The following is a 25464-nucleotide window of genomic DNA, read 5'->3' on the forward strand; positions in this document are numbered from 1 at the left end:
AGAGGCATGCTGACCATCAGGTTGTTTAGCTGCATGCAGTATGTACTGTTTGTTTGCAATCATACGATCCTGAATGCCTGATGGGAGGCCGGAATTGTGTGACAGCCATTAGGAATGAGTGGAAATGGAGGAAAGTAGTATTTTATGTACTTTATGACTATGTCACAGCAGACAGGGCCGCTGCTGGGATCTTGGCGACTGTGGATCAGCAGATAGCCAGTCATCTCATAAGCTGAAGGTTGGGGGTTCGATCCCTGGCTCTAGCATTCTAATGTTGATGTTTCCCTCAGAGAAGACAACTATTAAAATGCTCTGCAAGCTCCCATCCATTTAATAATCATATTTTGCTGTTCCATGGCTGGAGCCTCATCTGGTTGGTAAATTCTTGATTGCTTTTTTACAACTGGGTCAACTTCACCTGGCCACTGTGCCCCCTCATGCCACCCTCCACCCCCTCTGCAGACCTTTGGAGGCTGTATTTCAACACTACTGAAGTGGTGCTTAGAGAAATGGATTTCAGATTCAACCAGTGTAATTTTTGCACTGAATACCAAAATTGACACTTTTCTTAAGGTATCATGAGCCTTACAGGATCATCTTTGTTTGATACAGAGTATGAAGCTGCTAAAGAGTTTTTCAGAGGGTGGAAAAAATCACATCAAAGTGTGGGAGATGGGGCAATACAGGCCATCATATTAAAGTGCCACACACATCTGATCACACTGTCCAGGATACTGACTACTTTTAAACATGCTCTGACTTTTTGAGCCTCCATTGAAATATGTGGAGGTTCATTCTCCACTCTGGGAAGCATGTTTTTAGACCACAGATGCGTAATGCTCCATAAAAGATAGCTCCAGCTGGGTGAGCTCATGTTTCAAAGAGACTTGCTCTTAAAATGCACAACAGAGTGGCGTTCTTGTGAGGCGCGGCACCAAAACGAGCTGCCTCCAGTCATTTTGAAAGTAAACATGTGCTGAAATACCTTGATTGCTTGGCTTTTAAGATGTAAAAAGGGTTTAGTGATGCTTGAACTTTATTTAAAATAATGATGCATTAACGCGTGCATAGCTGTGTGTGAATGTGATGTGCAGAATAAAAGGGTGTGAGGAGAAAAAACTAGAGACTTTCACATAGGTTGTGACACACCTTGTTTGAAATAGTGAAATATAAAATTTTCTGCATATTTTGAGGCAATATTGGCTGTGCTGTAAATGACAAACATGTGAATGGGAGTTCTCCACTGCTTCGCAGCAGTGGCATAGTGAACTGGGGCTATCCAACCACTGTTTTCAGTTCGCTTTTTCAGAAATGTATGACTTTATAATGTTGCAAATTTATTAACCTGACATTTTTGAGCTTGTAATATCAAATTTGGATTTTTTTTCATAAATTTACAACTATTAAAAGTCAGAAATTCTGAGTTTAATTTCTTGAAAAGTACGACTTTATAATCTCAGAAATTGTGATTTTTTTTCTTTCAGCATTTCAATATTTTTTCTCAAAAATTAATTGATCCTCTTAATGTATTTTTAGGGTATCCCTAACACACAGCCATTAATTATATTTCAATTAATTATATAAAAAAAATACATTTATAGACATCTCAAATTTGCACGTTAGAGTAAACAGGGCCACATGAGCTATCAAGCCCCACCCCCCACATGAATGCCTGGTCTCCAGTTTGGGAACCAGTGGTCTAATGGCTGCCTCCTGTTATTTTATTTCAGTCACGTTGATACCATCCTATCATGTCAATGTTTTGAATCCAGAGGACTGCTAACTTCTTTTTTTGCTGTCCATGACCAGAATCTCATCTGGTTGGTAAATCCTTGATTGCTTTTTTTCCCCAAGGGAAATTAACTCTACCTGGCTTCCTCAGAGACATTATGGAAGAATATTTGTTCACAGCCTCCATAGTTTCACCATAGATCTACCACTTAATATGTTGGGGACACTTGTAAAAATGAGAAAGGGGAAGATGGGAAAACTTTTGAAAACTCACTTTACTGAAGACATTTTACTAAACAAACTATGACCTTTATAGCTTAGAAGGTACACAGAGTAATAAAGGCACAGGTGCTAAACAACGCAGTAAGGACAGAATTAAAGGAAAATAACAATCAAATTAATCAAATAACTCAAAAAAGAAAAAAAAAATATATAAGGGCTTTTTGTCATTTGTATTCTTCTATAATGTCCAGAAGTTGTCTTGCTTTGTCATTTTAATGACTTTAGGTGCTCACAACAGGAACTTATTGAAAAAGGAAAGGATCTGGGAATTGACTTTATGTATCTGCATTTGAGAACAGAAAATTTACCAAGGATAAAATAAAGTTCACCAGAAATGTTTTTCTATGACTCTCCATAATAAGACCATATGTGATATCCTTGAGAGAATTCATTCACCTGAGAAACCTTTGGGTGCAGCCAGTCATGGATATCAGACGACTTTAGAGTACATACACTGAAAAAATAGATGGTCAGTAGTTATGAAGATTAGAAAAAAGAACAAAATAATCCCTAAACTGTTATACAACAGGTAACTGCTGTGAACTGAAGTGCCCTTATGGGATTGATAAAGTCATTTGAATACCAGTCTGAAAAATCGGGGAAAGCCTGGCCTCTTAGAAAACACCACTGGTAGGCAGTATGTTGATATGAGGTATCAGATAGTGTAGTAAAGCTGTCAGTTCACAGAAACCTCTAAGCACCAATTTTAAGGAAGGCAGTGTTAGCCTTTTGTTTTTTTATGTACATCTTTTTTATTGTCAAAAATCTGTCATTTTTATGTATTGACTGACAGTGACCCTGATCTCAGTATGAGTCTTCTGTAATTATGTCTCAGACAGCAGATCACATCAAAAGAGCTTAAACTGAACAACACATCCAATATTAGAGAAAATAGATGTGAAACCAGAAAGGGCACAAAGCTTTTACTGTGACCTATACCAAACACTCTGATAATGACATATGCATCTATTAACTGAAGGGAGTGTCAGTACATATGTGAGAAATGATGAGAAGAAATGTATTTTTATATCAGTAAAGCTTGATGTTTGCTCTCAATGAGAGGTTACACTCTCATTGAGAGTGATTAATTTAGTCAAACCTGTGGAGAAATGTGTGTTTTGCTCTATGGTAGTATTGGTACACCCTGCTCTGCTCTGTGATGAAACTCGATCTGCTTTGTGCAGATCACAGCTTCAGTGAAGATGTGTTTATACGTAGCTTGTTCTGTGTTGAAAAGGCTACTTAATCATGTCCGATGAAGATCTATGCTGGACTGAAGTGGGGCTCCATTAAATTCAATTGCTATAGCTACAGTTCAGCATTATTTGGAGCACCTTTTAGCTTGAATTCAGTCTGTAAAGCTTTTGTTCATAGATAGGCTCTGTTTGACTTTTGCTGTTTGACAAAAGGAACTGATGAAAGGCTCCAACTCTATCCTTCGCACAGCAGCAAAGATATACTTGATATAGGTTTTTCATGATGACTTAACATGTATACAAATGCATCATTCTGTCTTTTTGAAGTAGGTTTATATGAGGTACTTTAAAGTGCATTAGCCACAGGAAAGACAGGCTAAATGCTTTATCCTAGCATTGACGCTAGGCTGTACAGTAACTTCCTGCAGCCCACTACTGTGAAATGCCACCACTGTCAAGAGGTAGTGACGTAATTTACCAGTACCTATTTTCTGTTTCAAAAGTTTTTCTTTTTTCTTTTCTTTTCTTTTTTTTTTTTTTTTTTTTTTTTTTTTACCAATTTAGCTTTATTCAAAAACACAGTCTGGCAGTAACATTCATGAAATAATTACATTGCAAACATTACAGACGTAGCAATATTTTATGAATAAAACAGAAAAAAGGTCAGAGGTCTAACCTGGTATTAAGTTATGTAGGCCATACACCCATTTTATAAGTAGTTAGCTTAGTAGTATAGCTACACTAGCTACATAGTAAGTATTATCACGTATGCCAATGCCGCTATGTAAGTCTCAGCTATAGCAACTTGAGATTTATCAAAGGTACCTAAGGCTAACGTACGTTAGCTACATAAAGTTGCTGAGTAATTAACACTCTGGTGTTGTCATATACAGTAAGAAGAGACACAGGTTATTTAAAGTTAAATTACTTTCAAACCATAAATCTGAGTCACTTACTTTTTGTTTCCCTTTGCAGCCTGTCGTTGTGTGCTATCCACGCCTTCATAGCCCACACGGTAGCTTTACAAGCCAGCCTGGAACTTGAGTGACTTTCTGGGGTCTTTAAAGATTATATCCACACCAGTAAATTCAATGGCATTTTTATCCATGTTTATCCATTTCAATCATTTCTGCTGGTATTAACTAATGCTGTCCACCTTTTTTTTCTGTCACATGGTAGGCTGTGCTGTAGTTGTGTTTGCCAAACTGCATATATCTCGACTCTCAGATCATGCAGGAGGCAACATGACTGGCTCATAACTGAGAGAAAGCTAGACAGAAAGCCTGTGATGTGGCCCTCTGTGTCACTGCATACCAAGACATTTTGGACAATGCTATAAATCCAGCTATGTAGCAACACTTTGGGGAAGGCCCGTTTCCATTCCAACTTGATTGTGTCACAGCGCAGAAAGCAAGGACTATAAAGACATGGTTTGACGAGTTCAGATTGGAAGAAACTGACTGGCCCACACAGAGCCCTGACCTCAACCACATGCAGCACCTTTGGGATAAACTTGAATGGAGTCCAACATCAACGATTTGTGAATGGGCACAAATTCCCACAAAAACACTCAAAAAGGGGGCCAATTCCATATTAAAGTACATGTTTTTGAATACAATGTCATTACAGTCTGTGTTGATGGAATGAGTGTGAAACTTTGGTGAATGTCAGAATTTTTATAAAAGCTGTTTGAGAGGGTTTTACTGACAAATTTCTTCCAAAGAGGGTTTTGAATGAGACCCATAGTTCTGTCAGGGCAAACAGCTCTAAAGACACTACTCCACAAGTTTTTCCCTCAGCATGTTTACGTGCATGTAAAGGATTTTCATAGCATTACCGGATATTTGTAAAGATAACTTACCTATTGTATTGGGTCAATGCATGTATTGCATAAAAGTAGTGCATTAATTGCAAAGCAGAACGTATTCTCCATTGCAAACACTCAAACACTGATACACTACAGATAACAGGATGATAACGTATGCTGCAGTGAACAGATTTTATTTATTGAATACAATATTTGTGTTTCTTTGATTTAATTCCACATAGTGCTCCAAGGCATTTTCTTCTTGTTTGCATCAACAAAAGAGTTTTTTTTTTTTTTTAATGACCCGGCCAATGAAACCTTTCAGCTCACTAACACAACATGGCAGCAGTTATTGCTCCAAACATTCTCCTTGTTTCATCAGCTCACCCTGCAATGAAGAGGCGAGATTCAAGGTAAAGGAGCACAAGCCTTAGTTAGCTTATCCCTGCAGGATAACGGTTTCAGTTATTTTATTCAGATCAATGTGCAAACAGCCAGAGAAAACAGAAGGCAGTGTTTGTTGAGCTTTAAATCTGCTGTTGTGTGGTCTGTGCAGGTTGGTCAGCAGGCTTTCCCATAAGTTTCCAACATATCCAGAAAAAAATACAACCTTCTGGTTTTAAATTCAGCATACGCTTTCATCTATAATTCATGATAGTCTGTCCACACTGCTGTGTTTGAAGAATTTGTATGAGCTGAGTGGCTCAAGAGTATTTCCAGTACACTGAGAGCACCCTCCTCAGTTTTTAAATCAGCATTACAGCTCTGCATGTCTTGATGCTGTTAAGATGTCTCAACGACAGTTCATACTGATGGAAAGCCTTAAACAAAAAGCTCACTGATGCAAAAATGAAATAATGAAAATCCATCATGGTTTGAATGCTTGTGTGTGCTGCTGCAGGTTAGATTTTCAGGCCAAAACAAACACCTTCTTAGGACACAAGTGTCTATGAGATGGAGAGCAGCACACTCAGAAGACAAGTGCTTATATACATCTGAAAACATGATCCTGGGATTAATTTAAAGTGACAATACCTTTTTCAGAAGTAATTTTTGCTATTATCTGTCTTTTAAGGGAAAATAAAATAATTTCTTTGCCTTTTTTTAAAGGGCTTTAAAATCTTTACTGCCATGAATACTGCAGACATCAGCCCAGAAGATTACTTATATGTTTAATATGGTTCTCTTCTCATGGCTTAATAGCTGATACAGTTCAAAAATTCAGCCCCTGAATTACTTTGAATATAGGGCTATGAAAATTGGCAGGCTTCTGCATCATGACAGAACCTACAAAAAGCCTCTGGGAGCCATATTGCCAAATCAACATTAAGTCTACCATTTTGAATTTAATCAGACAAAACTGGGTAAAACTGGACATTTCCAGGCCTTAAACTGGGGATTGAGTAATCGTACAAAGGAACCTTGACCCTTTTTTTGTGGAGAACAAAAATACATTGTGAACAAGTCATTCAGCTCATAATTAAATTTACAAAGATCCCTCTTAGAGCCATATCAGCAAATCAAAAGAAGTCCATTTTGAATTTTTACCGGGCAAGATTGCTAAAACTTGACATTTCCAGGCCTTAATCCAGCAATTAATTACTGCTGAGCCATGTTAAATTCTAAAACATACCCAGAGTTATTCAGCTCATATTAAAATCTTAAGGTGTGTGGCTCTGGAGGCCCCTAACAGGAAGTAACTATTAAAAAAATAAGAAAATAAAAAAATAAAAGAGAACCTCTTCACATATCTGCATGCCCACATTAACCCATCATAACGGGCCTATGTGGTCCATAAAATCTGTGTTCCTGACAGTCACAGTTGATAATAATCAACGGTTCCCATGTAATTCCATAGGAAATGAATGCGGGTCATTTTTGACCCACTTATGGAAGAGTGGGGTAGTAATACAAAACTAGAATTTCATTAAATCAATAAAAGGTAAACTAAAAATTTAAATGGCATGATATCAATAACATGTTTTTGAGGAATAGCTGGAATAAAAAATAACTTTTCATGACCTCAAGATCGTTTAGTGAAAGAAAAACAAATTCTTTGTCAAAATTACTTTCTATAAAAGTAAAGAAATATATATTTTTCTGTATTGTGCAGTAAGATAGGTCTGTTGCTCATAGATGTAGATATTTTTGACAAATGACTTCTGTAACTATTCTGTAACTATGATTCTGCTGTTGCCTGTTTTGGCCGCGACACTCCTGCAAATGAGATTCTTAATCTCAATGAAGCTTTCTTAGCCCAATAAAAAAAAAAAAAAAAAAAAATTTAGTTGAAGTTATGTAGCAGATTCATGCATCTCAGTGAAGACTGCTGTAATAAACACTCTGAACTCAAGCGCTGGTTTATTGCATGTATTTATTGTCCGGGTACCTTAAAACGGTAACCATGCTAGTATGTGAGCAGAACCAGGTCCAGGGTAATGAAAATGCTGATGACGATTTATCTTGTACATATTTACATAAAAAAGCCGGAATAGTGACATACATCAAAACAATAAAGGAAATGAGGCAATTCCCTGGTAATTATGTCCCCATATCTGTCTGAAAGTCACACAGCAGACATCAATAGCTTAGCAATAAAGGCACTCTGATGTTTATTATATACATTTCACTGATTTAAATAAGATAAGGAGGTTTACTTTTGGGGCTTTCACAGTAGGAATCAAAAGATTTGATACTATAATTTTAAAAGATATGATAAAAAATCAAGGTCACACAAAGTATTTCACTTGATTATTAACTCAAAAAATATAATTTAACATACAGTTGACCACTGAAGGCCACAAAATATATTAAGCTGATTTAAGTTAAAATCTAAAATAGGCAGCATTACAAATAACAAAAAGAACAGCATTCAACAAAAAGGAGATATTCCTATGCAACCGCACATCTCACACCACACTCTGGGTTTGATGATTGTTTATCTGACTGCCTGTAAATCAATAAAAAAGACTTTCATCATGGTGCACCCTGCCTTCAGACGGAGGCCTTGAATCTTAATGACATGTAGCTTCTTCAGCTGGCTGTGTCGTGATATTTTCATTTCAATTTTTCCAGTGCAAAAACAGCCATTTACATTTTCCAACAGCGCACACTGACCAGAATACAAATCAGCTAAAACCTTATTCAAGCAATAACAAGACAAAAACTGTTCTTTCAAAGATTCAATGACTGAACAGAAAACAGGGACATTAGAAAAAATAAGTGCTGCCGGAAAAATAAGGAATATCGATATGACAAGTGTGCCTACATCTACTTTGTCTTTGGTGTAACATGACCTATTTAGAGTAGATCATTTGCACTAAACAATTCATTCCTGCCAGGCACAAGATGTAGCTGTGATAAGCTAGAGAAGGCTACAGGTTAGAGAAATGCTCTACCTCAATCTGAACTTACTGGTCAACTAAGCAGTGATAAAAGTTAAATCAAATGTTGGGAGAATGTTAGCAACATCTTAGCATCTGTTAGCCCTCATCAGCTCCCATGGATAAACTTTTTACCTCCTTCTCTACAGGCGCTAGCACTTAGAAGTCTAAATATGCCTCTGTGACATTCAAAGCACAAACAGATTAGCTTTACATATATGTCAGAAAACATTCAGTGGCTTTCTCATTCAAATGCTGTGATGCTGTGATGAATAGCCTCTCTGCGCTGCAAGCGAGGCGCCTGCAGCTGTGTTTCTGTTCATCTACTTGCCTCTAATGCTGCAGGGAGAATTTAATTAAAGAAAAACAACCAAAAATATGACATTTAGTGTCAGACTGGGAATAACTGAAAGGAAATCAGCAAAATGGCACATGAAGTTTCCAAATATTCATTGGCACTAGTAAAATATTAAATAATGTATCCACAATCAGCCTCAATAGAAAACATTTAAAGAAGCCCTGTTTTCATAAACATGAAAGACATTTATACAAACAGACTTTCAATGACCTGACATTTTTTAGTTGCCTACAATGATTTTGAATACTGTTCTAATGTTACTTATTTACTGAGTCAATCCATATAAAAGCATAATGTTGTTTCTGATTAGGGCAACAACATCATTCATCAATTTGCATAGATATTTGCCTTCAATTAATTTTTTTACATACTTTTATTGCTTCAACTTTTATTCCAATGCAGTTTTCCCCCCTCAAACTGCAACATGGGTCAAAATCATTGCAGAAGATTAACACTGCATAAAAGTAGGCGTGTGATGAGAGCTCAAGTCATGAGATATCTCATCCAGATGATAACGTTCTAGCAGGATCAGTGCAGAGACGGGGCAGCCATTACGACAAAATCTGATATTAAACTGGATATCATTGTGGAAGTTGCCACCACAACTTCAAATGGTTTGTTTGGCAGCTAGTGGAGTAAAAGCTGATCAGTTCAATTTAAGAGGCATTTTGATTTTAAGTGCTAACAAAGTGCACAGTTGGAGCAAAAATATAAGCACTAGAACCCATCACAAGATGATTAATAGATAAATATTTAAAATGGACCTGCAGTGTTTTACCTTCTTTTACTCCAATTGGATTAAAGACTTTTTTACAGTCATATATTTTCTTATATAGTGTAACATCTTGTCTCATGTGCTGAGTGTCTCGTCACACCCCTAATCTAAGATTGAAATCTGCTATATTTGTACGCAGTGCATGCAAAATGACCAGAAAAACTAAACCCGTGCACTACTTAGTGATACAACAGGCCTACAGTGAAGTTTGTTTGTTGTTGGAGTTTATCAGACATATTCAGCTAATCACACCTTTGAGGCTGGCTGCGACATAGAGACTGACCTCATTGCTAGTCTAAAACTTACGTAAATTCGAAAGAAAATACAAATAATATAATATTTGAAAGTTCAGGCCCTCAAAGTGCCAGTTTAAGAAAAATCTGGCCCCTGTAAAAAGTAGATGATGACCCCTGCCATTAGCTTTAATCAAATTCTCCAGGAAGTTGCTAGTAATAGTATTTCCATATTTCTTATTAGAAATATTCAGGAATTTTAGAGCATCTTCCTGGAAATTTTTGAGGATTGTATCAATTCAGATTTCATCTTGAATCTTTTATGACTTTTACATTTTTAGTTTTAGACACTGAATTATCTACATTGTGATGATCAGTCATGTGACCACACGTTTAGCACACTCGTGTGGCCATGTGATTATACTCCGTGAACCCGATGAAGCTGCAGGTGAAACGTGTAGTTCACTCACAATAAAGTCACAGTGAAGTCTTTTCAGTGCATTTCTGTTCTAAACATATGCTACTGCAAATAACCAGCACCTCAGGGTGTGCTGGGGGAGTCTTGTTTATTGTCAAGAAAACAAAAATGTTCATTTTACTGAAGCACAAAAATAAATAGAAGAGTCGGAGAAAAACATTTTTGCAGGTTTCTCTTAAGTTTTTCCAGAGCTGTATATTGACTTTTCAACAAAGACCTTAGAGAGAACAGAATCTCCTTTTAGCTTTAAAGCTCTATTGTTGCATTTAATGTGCAATACTGCTTTGTGGAAACGCAGATGTTACTTGATGTACTGATGTGTTATGGTCATTGTATGCTTGAATATGCGCATTTCTGATATTGTATATGGTATATGGTATATGGTATTTTTTAAATATGTGACTTGCTTGTTTGCTTGTTTGCTTGTTTTAAATATGCTTTCTTAGTAACATATACCAGGGACTAAAGACAGAAATAGAACAAAATTACTATCACTGCCCAGGCTGCTGAACTCTGCTACAGCAGACAGGGATTTCAGTTTTTCTGGTCACCTGTTTAGTGCTTTAGAAATTCATGATGAATCCTATGAGGAGACAGTCAGTGGTATAATTCACAAAGAAAGTGCAGCTTGACTAAATGTCACAAAATAAAGTTGTGTTAAAGTATTAAAACACAAATAAATACATAAACACTGAAGTCTAATGGGCCCTTACTACAGTTGAAATAAATAAAAATCAGCCCTATAGGGATTTTGATCGTCTTCAATAGGGGGGACAATCCTGCTTCAATAGGATTAAAATTCAACATTTTAAATAATTAAATAGATATAAAATCTTGTTATCTTTTAGCACAAACTGTACACTTCTGGTACCAATACATAAAAAATGTGTTGTTACTTAGAAAGGACACCCTCTGATACATGATATCAAAAATATGTAGCTTTAGTAGCACTTTTGTTCTTCATTTACCTAGTTAACTTTACATTGCTACATTACGCTCCACAGAAGTGAATGAGGTCTTCTTTTTTTCCTTCTAGTCCGACATCACTGTGTCGGTGCTACCAAGCTCCAAAAGTCATTTTCTGTGACCGCTGCTCCGCTATTCACATCCACTTTTTTACTGTATTACTTCTCCAGTTTCCATCCTAAAACACTTCCTCTTAACCGTCCACTTACTCCTCAGCCAATCACGCGCTGACTTTTGATTCCTTCCTCTTCAACCTGCTCACTTCAATCGATTCTTTCAACTTTCCCGATTATCTTCTCCTCGAAGATGGGCAAGATAGCATCATCTTCACGTATCTCTTCAAACACCACTCCACAGTCAAACTCATCGCTCACCTTCTTGAAATAATACCTGAAAAAGAATGAGGAGCAAAGTCTTCAGTAGACTAAACTTACTCTAATGCATTACATCCCTAACATGACTTACGCTGTTAAAACTTTTCTCAGAAACTTTTGGTTGAGCCATAACTTTTCTTACTAAAAAGTATTTATATTGACATCATAAAGCACAAGAACTCACCTGTAGTTTCCTTTCTTTGTTAGCAGTTCTTTAAACTGGCCCAGTGTGACAACTCTCCCTTTGACTGACGTCCTGTACGGTATCAGCTCCTCGCAGAAGTAATACGCCACAGTGATGTTCTCACACGGCGGCTTTTTTGTGGCTTTGTGTCTGTAAATAATAACAATAAAATACTTAGTTTTTAAGTACTATTCAATCCAGGTAACAAAGTGCTTCACAGCATGAAATGGAAACAGTAAAAACAAACAGAAAAAAACAATCAATAAACAAGGGATGAAAATAAAAGACATTTAGAATAAAGGATTCAAAATAGAACAAAATAACAGAGTTCATGCTTTTTGTTATAAAATGAGGGACTGACTCAGCAAGTCTGATTTCTGGCTGTTTCAGGATCTGGAGTTGTGAAAAGCAAAAGCTGTCACCTTTAGTTTTCCAATTTAACCTTGGAGCAGCAAGCACAGCACTACCAGAGGATCTCAGACTGCATCCTGGCTCATAGCCAGATAAAAACTCAGATATATATGATGGGGTAAGGAGTTTAAAATCAATCTTTAATCATCAATCTGCATCTGTAAGTGGAAGGGACACCTGAACCCTCTCCAGACTCTTCAAAGTTATTTTCAATATTTTTCCCTTGTAAAGACATATAAAAGAATCCTGAGGTAAACAACAGTAAAACATGTGCAAATACTCATTGAGACGGATCAAACTTCCAGTTTTCACACAAAATACAAAAAAAAGCAGAACATGAAACAATCTATGAAAATGCAATAAAATGACATGAAGCGTTATTTATACGTTCTGTTGGTATCTTATTTCAAAAATCAGTTATGATACCACAACAGCTTTTATTCAGCTGACTGTCAGACAATCCTGATGCCTACTCATTTCCCTCTCTTCTTGTTCCATCTCATATTGAGTGACAGAGTGGAAACTGGAGCAGGGAGACAGCTGAAAATAACCATGCCGCGCCACATCCCACTGCATTGTTAAGAAGCTGTCAGGACACTCCACGCCTATAAATAAAGTAGTTCTTTACAACTTGAGATTAAGTAAATGTCCACAGATGCTGAAGAAAATGTTTTAAAAAGGCAAAAGACCAAATACAGCCCAAATTAAACAGTCAATGCTTAGGACTACTTTTCTGGGTCTAATTTAGGGCTGGGAAATTAAGTGCAAATTAGATTAAATCGCAATATTGCCTGCTTAAATTTACAAATCACAAAAAGCGCAATATCTCTTTAACTTGAAATGTGTGAAAATACCAGTTTAATACTTTTTTGCAGCAGAGATTTTATGCACATTATGCAAAAATTCAAGTTTTTTTTTGAATAAAAATTCCTGCTTTACTAGTGTATGTTTTTCTTATTTAAAATGAAATTGACATACAAATCCCCTTCAATAGCGCAACTGATAAAATTTTCAATATGAGCCAAAATAATAACAATTATGTTTTAGTTTTAAATCATTTTGTCCTAGTATATTATATCTAATATTGTGTAGGTTCTAATATAGAATGATTTATTACTTGTATTTATTAAAAGATATGTAAGTTGAGGAACCACAAAATAGTCGCATGTTAAACATTTGGGGAAAAAAAATTGCAGTTACATAATTTTTCTGAATCATTATTATCCCTGGATGTAGATCAAAAGAGAATAATAAAGAGCTTTTGTCGCAGCCTTTTGGGGCTACTTTACCTGTACTTTTGGCAATATTGTTGAACAAACAAAAGGATAAATACTAAATAGAGTCATTCTTTCTAGTGAACAGTAATATCAAATATCAGAAACACAGCCATTGAAATAATTTTAAATCAATATCTGCAACATTTCCATATTTCTTTTTTCCTTCAGGCATTTTCCAGCTTGGACATGAGAGAAACTGAAAGGTTCAGCCAGTTGTGATCCAGGCACACAGAATCCTGATCCCTGGTCCTCACATGTGTGACCTGAGGCTCTACCCTCCGGCAGTGCACCGTAATCTACCTTTCATCTGCCTCTAACACTCTTCCTCTATTCCCCTCCATCTGTTAAACACTCACGTGAGAAGGCAGGCGAACATCAAACAGAAACATGAAACAAAAAAAATGAAAATGCTCTCCTCATTACTTCTGAAAAACACGGCACGCTTACACTTAATGCATGAAAAAGGTTTCTGCTACGTACACTGACAACAGTCTTTTCTTACTGCCTCCAGTCAACAATTTAACCACTTTTCTTCAAAATCTAGGCCAGAATATGCGCATGGTAATGAACTCAGACCAAAACAAATCTTGCAAATAATGCACTTGATGGGGAAATGCTACTTATCATCATCATCATTGCTTTCTCACAATGCAGACTGCATGTAACAAGCACTGTAAAGCAACTAGACAAGATACCACATTAGAAAAAACTTTATGAGAAGGGAAAAAACAGCTCATCACTAATTCCTAAAGTTCTCTTTCAGCAACTTTAGAAATGTGAAACTAACATTAATGAAAATTTCAGGTGGGGTGAGTTGCTGTGGTCTAAGGGGAATTTTAGAGAGATGAGTGGAAAAAAAACAACTAGTAGGACACAGAGGACATACTCAAGCTCGGAGAGCTCGCTGTCAGAAACGGCAGGCACCACGCTGAGTGGAGGGAACTGTGCAGGCCTGACTGCTGTGCGACCCCTCTGGATTACCTCCATCACATACCTGAGAGACCGAACAACCCCAGCAGTTAGACAAAAAACCTGCACTAAGGTGCACAAAGGCTGTAGATAACTGTTTTATTTGATCACACAGAAAAGACAGATCTGTCTTTCTCTCTTCTAGTCCAGAGATTCTCTTTATAAAATATAACCTTGCTACTCTGCATCTCCACCTTCTTACCTCTGCTTGGGTTGTAGAGTTCCAGACTTAATCTTCTCCTCCTCAAGCCGCCGGCGTACCTCCTCTAGCTGGATGAGGGGGCTGGGAGCTGGGTTGGGGGGCATGGTGGGATCCTGGATAAAAGGGTGTGATGGCTGCACGCTGTTACGAAGTTGGCTGTTGCTGCATTGGTGCAGAGACCCTGACCGCTCAACAGAACCCAGACGGGACCCCTCATGTCCTGTGGTCCTCTTAGACCCTGTGGTGCTCCTACAGAAGAAAGTTGTTCATTTTGAGTATAAGCCTATAAATAAAGTAGTTCTTCTTTAACCAAGAGTAGAGCTGTGCTTTTTAAATGAAAACACAAGACACAAAACAAAAATGGAACAGCTGGGGCTGCACTGCATGCATCTGCACTTTTTTAACTGTAGTGACTGAAGAAATGCTTGCACTCATGTAACATTAAATGTCATGACTGACCCAAATGGGCTCCTCTTATGATGAACCATTTCCTTCTGTCCTTCCATCAGCCACAGAAGAATCTTCTGATTTTTCTCGATTTCCTCTGCAGGTGCAGGCATGTCATACGGTCGCACTTCTTCACCCTTCTTTGTCGTTCTTTTGCACTGTGTGCCTCCTCTGCTACTTTATAAAGTAAGAACACGAATCATAAGTGCAAAAGCAAAATGATGCATTGATGAGAAAAGCTTTGTTTTCACGATCTATTCTTACCCGAAGCCTGTGTACTCCACAGGGTTTGATCCCATGCCGTCTGCATAGCTGCGGGACTTTGATCCCCAATGACTCGGCTCCATGTTGCAGGGAAAGCCGCTGTGCACGCGCATGGCTGCCTCAGTTTCCACCTGCTCTTTGGGCTTCCCGACACCTGGGTGGTGGATGTGGTGAACGTGTTTGTGGTGGTGCAGGTGGCTGCTCTCTCCTTTGGTACCATGCCTGGATGGATGTTTACCTTGGCCTGTGGATGTTCCCATCCCTTTGCCTCCCGGGAAACCATCTGGTGAGCGTGACTTGGGAGAGTGACGGCCTGTGCCTGGTGACTGACAGCCGGGGGTCTTCATTACCCGCTGGACATGGTCGTCCAAGATACTTTCAGGGTTCTCCTCATGGGGGTCTCCCATCAGATGAGCACTGTGAGTGAAGTCAGCATAGTTGGAGTTGTAGTTCTGCTGATAAGCACCAGGGGGGAACCTGTGACTGGATAATGCTGCAGCCATGACTTCATCACCCTCCTCCTCCTGCAGAGCAAAAATAAATAAAATAAAATACACTTCCAAATCAGAAAACATATGCAAGCTTCCTTCATACATTTTAATATGTTAAATCCTAACATATCTGACAAAACCAAGGTCTATTCTGTATGAGTGCATGTGATATTCATAGTTTGACCTGCAGATGGCATATTTTCTCCATGTATTTTCCCATCCATTCTGCAGATATATTTAGTCAGAGGCATGATTATGAAGATTTCTTTCAGATTAAACTGAAAGATAGTTATCAGATCCACTGAAATATCAGGGAGTGGGGTGCTGCAGGTGATCATAACAGCTGGGATCATAAGCAGCTGCAGGGCAATGGGCAATTGCGGACACTGAATGGAGCTATTCAGTCATGTAGAGCTGGTTATGGTCAAGTTAAAGCAATGTATCTCAACTGTAGCTGCATATCTGACACTTATTTTGCCTTTTAAGGGTATATTTCAAGCAGCTGGAGAAGTTAGCCACACTGTCGTGTGTCCTGTATGAAGTTAGAACCACTTTGGCAGAGAGAGAAGGAGGCGAGAGAACAAAGAAATGCAGTGGAAAGACAACAGTAGGTAGGGGTTTCACTTTCATCTTGTAGCCAACTCATGCCCACACTTTTTATGTTGGTTCTGTAAATTATTAAATAAATCTTCAATAAGCCTACACTTTTGAAAAGGCCATACAAAGTAAGCTGCCCTGTGCTCACCATCCATTTGCTATAAATGCATCAAAAAGGAGACAGAAAAGAGCTTCTCCTCCTGCTGTGCCCACTGCTTTCTTAAACGTATCGATTCTGTAAAGGGTGTCGTATGCAGCCAAATATTTTTTGGCATGTTTTTAATCATTTATGATTCTCTGTATCTCTGCACAAGATCCAAAAATCTGTGCTAGCTGAGCCCACTGGAAGTTATTCAAGGAACCATGACGTCTTAATCTGAGCACATTTTCTCACCGCCTCCCTCAATTCATGTGATAAAAATATGCTTTGCATACATCTGATATTTGACATCCTTTGTGTTTTTGTTGGAAAAGGAAGCCTAACTACTTGCATGTTTGTAAACAACAACATCCAAAATATTCAAGTGATGCACAAAACCCTGTTATTGATTTACTTAGGTGAGCACCTGCTCTGGCCTCTGTCAATCACTCACTACAATCTCTGCTGTACCAAAAATGTTTTATTTTTAAACCATTTTAAGCAGAATGTTAAAAAGATGTCATCAAAGTGAAACAATCACGTCAATCTTTGATCGGGTTCTTCATTTGTATTATCTTTACATTATTCTTAAAAGCTCATATCTAGCCCAATCCTCTTCTAGATGCGGAGTGTCACCAGATAAAAGCAGTCTTTTCAAGCTTGCCTCAATAAAGCTTAGCACCAGGCGTGTGATGGCAGCTTCTCTCCTTAGGGGCCCAAACCACATAGATAGTCTACCTTGAGACTTAATATTTGGCTCCATGTACTGAAGGAGATTTTCGTTTGTGGTAGCAGCAACTATTTCATCATTGTTCAAGTGACATCAAACAGGCGGCACACTGTTCCAGGCTTACAAGTGGCCGAGTGTGCAGGTGCTCCATCCGATTCATCGACAAAGCCAGATCGCTGACACGCCAATGGTGGAATTCTCCAAATGATTCATAATGCCCTTCTGTTCCCCGTTCAAATGGCTAGCCTCATTAATTTTATTAACGCCAGACGGTTTTAAGTCTCCTTTGTTTCGGAAACTTTAAACTCGACGTTCCGACACACATCTCGCCTGCAGGCTTTAGAAGTGAGCCGTGGTGGTGTCTCACACACATTTCTGTAGCGGCTCAATATACTGTCTGCTTCTCAGCACACCACCTAGTATCATCATTTATTTAAGACTCTATCGACGAAGGGAATCTGTGTTATCTTCAGATGAGAAAAAAAAACACTTTAAAATACTTGAGAAACTGGGCTAAAAGAAAGGTTTATGAAGAAAAAGTGGATTTTAAATTTTGAAAAGGAGTAGAAATTAGGGATGCAACAACACAGTTGTTTTGGTTTTTCAGGCATGGTTTTCTGTTCAGTACAGGTCAGTTGTGACGGCCCTGGCTTTTCTATGGTGTTTTAGGTGAATTTAGCACAAGCAGCAATGGGAGAGAGAGAAAATATTAAGTCTAAGTGTGTGTCACAAGTTGCCTCTGTATCAACTGCTGTGTTAGAAAAACAATTAATGAGATCTGTGTGTTTATGGACTAAAGTGCCTGTATAAAGTATTTATCCGCATGGATGTTTTACCCTTTAATTTGGCTTTTTTGACAAAGAAACATTATAAAACCCTCTTAAATGCCAAAGTGGATTTCTACATTGTAATGTCAATTAAATGAAAATATGTAAGGTAAAATCAGTGACTGCATAAATATTCACCCACTTCAAGTCAGTATTTAGAAGATGCACCTTTGGCTGCAATCATAGCACTAAGCCTGTGTGGAGTGCAATCTTGCTCTATTTTTCTTTACAAAACTGATAAATGTCTGTCAGGTTGCACAGGGATCAGGAACTAACAGCCCAGCCATGAATTTTCTTTTGAACTGAGGTCTTTGCTTTGACTTAGCCACTCCAGAACATTCACCTTGTTGTCTTAAACCATTTCTGAGTGGCTTTTGCTGTATATCATTGTCATGCTGGAAAATAAATCTTCTCCCAAGCCGTACTTCTCTCGCAGACTGAATAAGATTATCCACCAGGATTTTCTTATATTTTGCTGCATTTATGTTACCCTCTGCCTCTATGAGTCTTCCAGGGCTGGCAGCTGAGAAGCATCCCTACAGCATGATGCTGCCACCACCATGGATGGTGTTTTTAATGATGTGCAGATTTTGGTGTCCGCCAAACATAGTGTATTATCTGAAGGCAGGAAGCACCATTTTGGTCTCATCAAACCAAAGAAGTGCCTTCCACTTGTCTATGGAGTCTTCCACATGCCTTTCGGTGAACTCTAGCCCAGATTTAATTTGACTTTTCTTCAACAGAGGCTTTTTCATTGCAACTCCCCCATAAAGCTTTGACTGATGAAGAACCCAGGCAACAGTTTTTGTATGCAGTCTCTCTCCCATCTCAGCTGCTGAAGCTTGTAACTCCTTCAGTGTAGTCATAGGTGTCCACATGGCCTCTCTCACTAGTCTCCTTCTTGCAGGGTCACTCCGCCAGTGGAATCACATTTTAAACATTTAGCTGCTGACTGATGTTTCCAGCGTGATAGATGCGTGCATGAGGAGACATACAAGATTTCATTTCACACAGGTTTTAATTGGCAGCAAATTTATTTCACAGCCTGATGATACGTTTTTATTGATCCATTCAGTGTGGTTTGCTCACGTTCAGCTGAAGGGTGAGAGATGTCTCCAGGCTGCAGCCATAGTTTGCATAGTGTATCATGTTGATGGTCTCTCAGCCCTGACCTGACAGCAGAGAGCAGAGGATGGAACTGCACCAGTAGTAGTTTTCTTATACGTAACTATTTTGTGTATAAACATCTACCCGCCACAAGCACAAAAATGTACTCAGTAAACGGGGGGTTAATTTCAGACCCTGCTTTGAGTGTTTACTTGCAGTTATGAGTTCATTTCTCCCAGCATGCAGACTTGCAGACATGTATAGAGCATCAAGTCATGGATATAGGTAATGCATGGGAAAAATACAACTCACTGCTCAAGCTGCTACAGAAAAACAATGGTGCTGCCATACTGGAAATAATATTTCTGATTTTGTTAAATATAGTTTTCTCTCTTGTCCTTGTATAATGGCTCTGCTTAACTAAATTACCATTATCCATTATTTCTGTTAATTTTGGATGTAATATTTTATCTGTATAATAAAAGATGGATCAAAGCCATGATGAAAATCGATGTTAGCTGCAGCCCCGGCTGCCCCCACTCTAAGGATCCCTACTTCAATTTTATTACCCCCCTGGCCACTAATATTATTCACTTCCTAAGTCAAAGCAGCTCAGAATGTCTCTGAGTCAAAACATTTTTGTTCCTGTCCTTTCCCTGAACTCCCTCAAGAACTCATTTATTCCACAGACAGCGCTCTGCAATGTGAACCTCTGCATTGGCTCCTAAAAGATGCTGCTTATTCACATATGTTAACCTAAATTAACAAAACAGTGGCTCTGTTTGTGCTCGAAACAGTAGACACTGGCCAAGGAAATAAAGCAAACATACCAGTCGTACTCTCCTCAGCCGCTCCTCCAGCTTCTCTTGAGCCTCCCTTGCTCTCAGGACTCCCTCCAGCCTGCGGATGAGCTCCGCAGCAAACCTTTTTGGATCCGCGTGGATAACCTCTGGAATCCGGTTTGTGTGCTGAAAAGAGACGGCGAATTGTGAGCACAGTGTGAGCAGTTTAACCATCCTAACCCCTTACATCCTCTCAATGACCATATGAAGATAGCACAGTGCAGGAAATTTAAAGAAGACAATGCTAAACATCCAAGTAGACACCGCATATATGCTGCAACTGGAGTCTAATTTTGTTGTTTATTTTCATTCTCCACTACATTTTATGTATAATGTAAAGCACACTGAACTGCCTATTTAAAAAGACTTTGCTGCACATTTAAAGTTGAATAGCTATTTAAGTTTATGGGGGATATTTATCATCTCTCCTGCAGGCTGTTTATGAGCTGCAAAAAGAAACCTAATGAAATCTGATGTGAAAATAGGAAAAGCCCTGTCAATCCCTTTGTTACCAGTAAAGTGAGGTCATACCTACTGTTTTTCTAGGCAGAAAACTGGAGGTGTTGTGCTTATACAGTCAATTCACACACCCTAAAAGGATGCTATGTGTGGAGTTTTAATTCGACTCTTTACTCAGAGGCCTAATTAGGGCTGGGTTTTCCTACCAAGAGACAGTATAAGCTGCAGAGGGAGGCATCAGGCTGTCACAGGGGAGGAATCATGTCTGCTAGGCTTCAGCACACTCAGCTTAGGAAAGCATCAAGCTGCATTTAGACAGCCTTCTCTTTCACCATCAGCTATTCTTATACTCCATCACAGGCCCTGCGACACAGCCGAGCTTAAATATGCACATCTCAAATATGTTAGAGCGGAGAAAAATACAGCAAAGACCGACAGTTAGAGAAAGAGTGTAGAGGCAGAAAGTCAGAGGAAAGAGAAATAACCCATGAATAACTCACTGGAATACGATGTAGTGACACTCGCTGATTTGCTTTTTCCCAGTGTTTCCGTCTGTGGTTTCTGCAGGGTGGTACCCCATCTCTGGAATGAACAACAAAGACATTTTCATTGAACATCCTCATGAATAAACAACGCAGGCAGCTTTGAAGTGTAAAGCTTTCCGTTGCGTTTTTGCCTAAAATGAGAAATTTTGATTAATCAGTGCAGGCATCCTCACAGGTCTATTGTGTCCCTCCTGCACCACAAGTGGCCTGGCAGATTACACTGACATGCCATCCATGAGTCTGTCATTCCATGTTGTATTGGTCATGCTGGGTTTTACACTCTTCTGTGCTGGAAGCTCTGGACCAATTAGCTAAGATAAGTCTCTCATGCTTTCAGCTTCAAACACATTTGTCCAGTAGTGCACGCTTTGAAGTTTTGGTGGGATAATACCCCTGCGCCATCTCTCCGCTTAAAAAAGGCATTATTTTTTAAATCATCTTTCACCAGCACACTCAAATGAAAAACAAGTCCTGTGAGCAAGTGATCCCAAATGGTACACACAGTGCTTTGGTCTCATCTCTGTGCCAAAACAAGAAGACAAATTCTGCTTTGTTCAACCCAAATAGCTAGGACTACAAAGAAATATTTTGGAGACATTAAAATCAGATCTTTTGTCAATAATGCAAAATATCTTACATAGCTTTATGTCTTTTAGTAGTTAATTTTAAGAAACCCCAGAGATAATTTAGCCCTAATTCATCACGTTTAACTCTTAAACAGCTCTGTGTTCTGCTTCTTATTGTAATGCATGTGAGTGATGAGGCCATACTTACACACTACCATCAGTGAGGGAGACCGTGTCTGTTGTGTCACTGGACATACTCTGCTGCTCGCTATCCAAGGCGCTGGTTACAGGGGCCATATCATAAACAAAACTGATAGGGTGCTGGTTGATGGGCTCCTGACATAGCCCATGTCTGAAATAATAAAGAAATACAGGAAATGCTGAGACAAGAATCATAACCCTAAATTACTCAATAGCAGTATTCTACATAATTATATATAATCATTCTATTATAGGGGTCGTTTGTTGGCAGGTTAGCAAGTACAAGCACTAAGTAGCATTACCTGTGATTTAAGAAGTCTCTTCTATTTCTTAGTTTTTGGTTTGTTTTAGGGCTGAGCAATTTTTTGCAATTGCAATTTAATATGCAATTATTTAGTTCCTTATTATTAAGTTCCTCATTTTGTGCATTTTTTAACAAACACAAGTAAAAAATCATTCTACAAAGAACTAATTTTTACAAAATGATATGAAACAATAGAAAATGGTCAGAAACAGAAACAATAAAACACGGTGAAGTCTGGTATGGTACAGTACAATGTAGGGATGAATGACATATCAATTATAATTGATGCCTCTGCTTTTGCCACGAGATGTATAAAATGACTTTATCGCATCCATCAAGTGTAAATTAAGTGAGTTTTAAGCTGTCAGTTTTCAAAATTTTCTGCAGTTTCACTTCTCCCACTGTCTCCTAACACCTCTCTTACAGCAGATGGCACACTACCCCACCAATCCAGAAAACTCTCCTCCACGTGTGCACATTTTAGCACCAGAAGAAAAGGGAGGAAAGCATGGAGAGAACAGGAAAAGGAACTAAATAGCCAAAGCGGGCTATTATGAGATGGCTGATTTGGTTTTGAAGAAACCAGAATGAATCTGTCATCTGGCAGTAGTTCAGATTTCAAAAGGAAGACATAAAAAACACGGTAGTCTGTGTGATTATGGCGGAAGACATTTGTGTGGATGCTGCTAAAGCGCCAGTTTTATCAGAACTTGACGACATTTCTTCGTTAGAAGAAGAACAAAGAACAGCACTGAGTTCTTTTCTTTTCAACAACAAAAATCGTGTTCTGACATGTCTACAATTGCCATGGTTTGCGTTACGCAGTTGTCTGTGGTGTTTACTCCTCGGTAGTGGCACACCTCCACAGGGGCTACAACATCATTTGTTTTGTTGCTCTGATTGGCCCGTAAAGATGTGACACACTGAATGTTCATCCAATCACCCTCTGAATTTTTTTCCAAAGGCTCTGCCATTTCCCAAACGCTGTATATGGGAGGTTTTCCGGATGGATTACTGAAACAGATCCATCTGCTGTGATAGGTTAAGAATGATATGCCTGGGAGCAAATTTTTTTGCTAAAAATCCCTGCCCAAGTTGTTCATGTCAGTAAGACAGAAGGTGGCCCAGCAGCTAACAAATGTGACTCACCTCTCCACAACCACAGATCTGTGGTCCAACAGCACGTGAGCCTCAGCTCAGCCTAACAGGATATTACATTGACAAATTGAGTGTATAGCGTTGGTTCAGGCAGACCACAGAGTCAAGTGCTGCAATGTAATTAAGATCAGCTGATCTGATGCAAGCCCTCATCAGTTGATAGCCAGCTGATTTACCCTAAACATGCTACTAGCTAATCACAGTCATGCTGTCATGTTTAAACTGCACTATCCTGGCTATGCTTTGCTACTCCCTCTGAAAGCCACTTTTGCAACCCTCCTCCAACCCAGTTCCTCCTTTATTCTGCTTCCGACTTAATAAATGTCATTCTGTTGTCATTGATGCCTGCTGTGCTCTGGGTTTTTTGCTGCTTCGCCTCTGCCTCAGGCTCTCCTTATAGGCAAAGAAAGGCATCCCAGAACAGCCACAACACCAAAAAAAAAAAAAAAAAAAAAACAGAAATAAGTGTAAATTAATACCTGCTAATAAAGAGAAAATATTTATAATTGCAAATCATTTGCATTTCTTGACAAAGTCATCCTGACTAAACTGGGAATTCAAAAGAGTTATGCCTCCGGAATGGTCCACCATAATCATAATACTGGTGTCATTTTATACGCCAAAGGGCTGAATTAAATGTAGGGATTTCAAAATTTCAGGATATACATCCCATATTATGATATAACCTAAAAATATTGAATATTTATTCTCGGCTATATCGCCCAGCCCTAGAACAATACTAGACCAAACAAGATAAAATCACAATACAGCGATTCTAGGGATCCACAATATTGGATTTTTTGCTCAAACCAGATGTGCCGACTTTTCTAAACTCATTTTAGCCGTTACCAAAATTATTAATACTTTCCCATAGTAGAACTGACCTCTTTGTTTTACTTTGACAGTCACTTTGTCCATATCTTGAAAAAGATGAAAAAACATGACAAATATCTGACTCAAGCATGAATGATAAATTAATTATTTCTCACATCTAGACTTAATGTGAAATGTATTTTATGACAGAGTAAAACCAAGATTCCTCAGCCTTTTTGGGAGCTAAAAACAGCACTGAATAGACAATGAGCTCTATAGTGTGTAAAACAGGAGAGGCTCTTTAACGAACATTGATAAAAATGAGATGAAATGAGGTCAAAGGAAAAAATCAGCTGAGGTAGGTCTGTTGACTGTGCCTTTGGCTGTACAGACTTATTCTAACAGCCTGCTGATATGTACAGCTGATGTGTTGGCTATAACTACCAGCAGAAAATGACATATCTGCCAATACTATTAATTATCTGCCTACACTGATACTATTCCAATAATATCATAAATCCCATGGCGAATCTGTCATAACTGACATACGATACGATTCATCACCAGACAAAATATTGCGATACTGTGCTGTATCAATTTTTTCTCCCACCCCTAATAAACATGTGACACACCACAAAAACAGATCAACTGAAAAATATAAAATGTCCTTAAAAAGGCAAAGACTGACCTTCAGGCATGTCAAAAGCGCTACTTTAAGGAGATACGATGTAGTGACTTGCTGAGTCAAATTGTCAGGAAAAGGTTAAATATGGCATCAGTGATCCAATAACTTATATGTCAGGAAAACTAAATACTGCCCATTAAAGCGCTCAGATGGCCTAGTGGTCAGGTTGTGCCCCATGTAAGCTAGTGACCTGTGGCCCTCTCTCCTCCCTGTTTGTGATTCTATCCACTGTCCTCCTCTATTAACAAAGGCTTAAAAAGCTTTAAAAAAATATCTAAAAAAAATAATAAATGAACAAATGTTGCCCATTCAACATTTTGTTCCATCCCTTGCAGATGTTCTTGGAAGCAATAAAGATTTTTATCGAACAAGAAGGTCTTCTGATGGGCATGCATATACAATACTTGGACAAAGCATTTTTCAAATTGAAAGATATGAGTGGGGTTATATCGAGGTGACTGGGCAAGCTCATCATTAAAATGTGCACACAACCTGTAATACTCTGTTACCTGCAATTTGTCAGCCTTCCTGGATCTTCCACTTTCATCATCTACACTTCAGGGTAATCCAAGAAAACCTACATTCTGACATTTTTTAGTAAAATCTATAAAATAGTATTCTAACAGACTCTGTAAACATATATAATATGATACTGCGGGGTTA

The 25464-nt window shown here is 38.5% G+C and overlaps 1 protein-coding gene across 4 annotated transcripts in view; it reads right to left on the reverse strand.

The window, feature by feature from the left end:
• Positions 1-7400: 7400 nt before the first annotated feature.
• The window catches only part of axin1 (axin 1), a 33226-nt gene continuing 15162 nt past the window's right edge, over positions 7401-25464 (reverse strand). For 2 of the 4 annotated variants that reach the window (XM_041777767.1, XM_041777766.1), the window contains exons 3-11: positions 21849-21992; positions 21030-21111; positions 20059-20196; positions 15338-15861; positions 15086-15250; positions 14627-14875; positions 14342-14449; positions 11768-11917; positions 7401-11599 (exon numbers count right to left, since the gene is read on the reverse strand). In XM_041777767.1, the coding sequence (XP_041633701.1) occupies positions 11473-11599; positions 11768-11917; positions 14342-14449; positions 14627-14875; positions 15086-15250; positions 15338-15861; positions 20059-20196; positions 21030-21111; positions 21849-21992 (1687 nt within the window). In that variant the 3' untranslated portion in view covers positions 7401-11472. The remainder of the gene's footprint in view (positions 11600-11767; positions 11918-14341; positions 14450-14626; positions 14876-15085; positions 15251-15337; positions 15862-20058; positions 20197-21029; positions 21112-21848; positions 21993-25464) is intronic. The other 2 variants (XM_041777768.1, XM_041777769.1) reach the window with 2 other exon arrangements.

The sequence above is a fragment of the Cheilinus undulatus genome, linkage group 21 (assembly GCF_018320785.1).
Source record: "Cheilinus undulatus linkage group 21, ASM1832078v1, whole genome shotgun sequence".
NCBI lineage: Eukaryota > Metazoa > Chordata > Actinopteri > Labriformes > Labridae > Cheilinus > Cheilinus undulatus.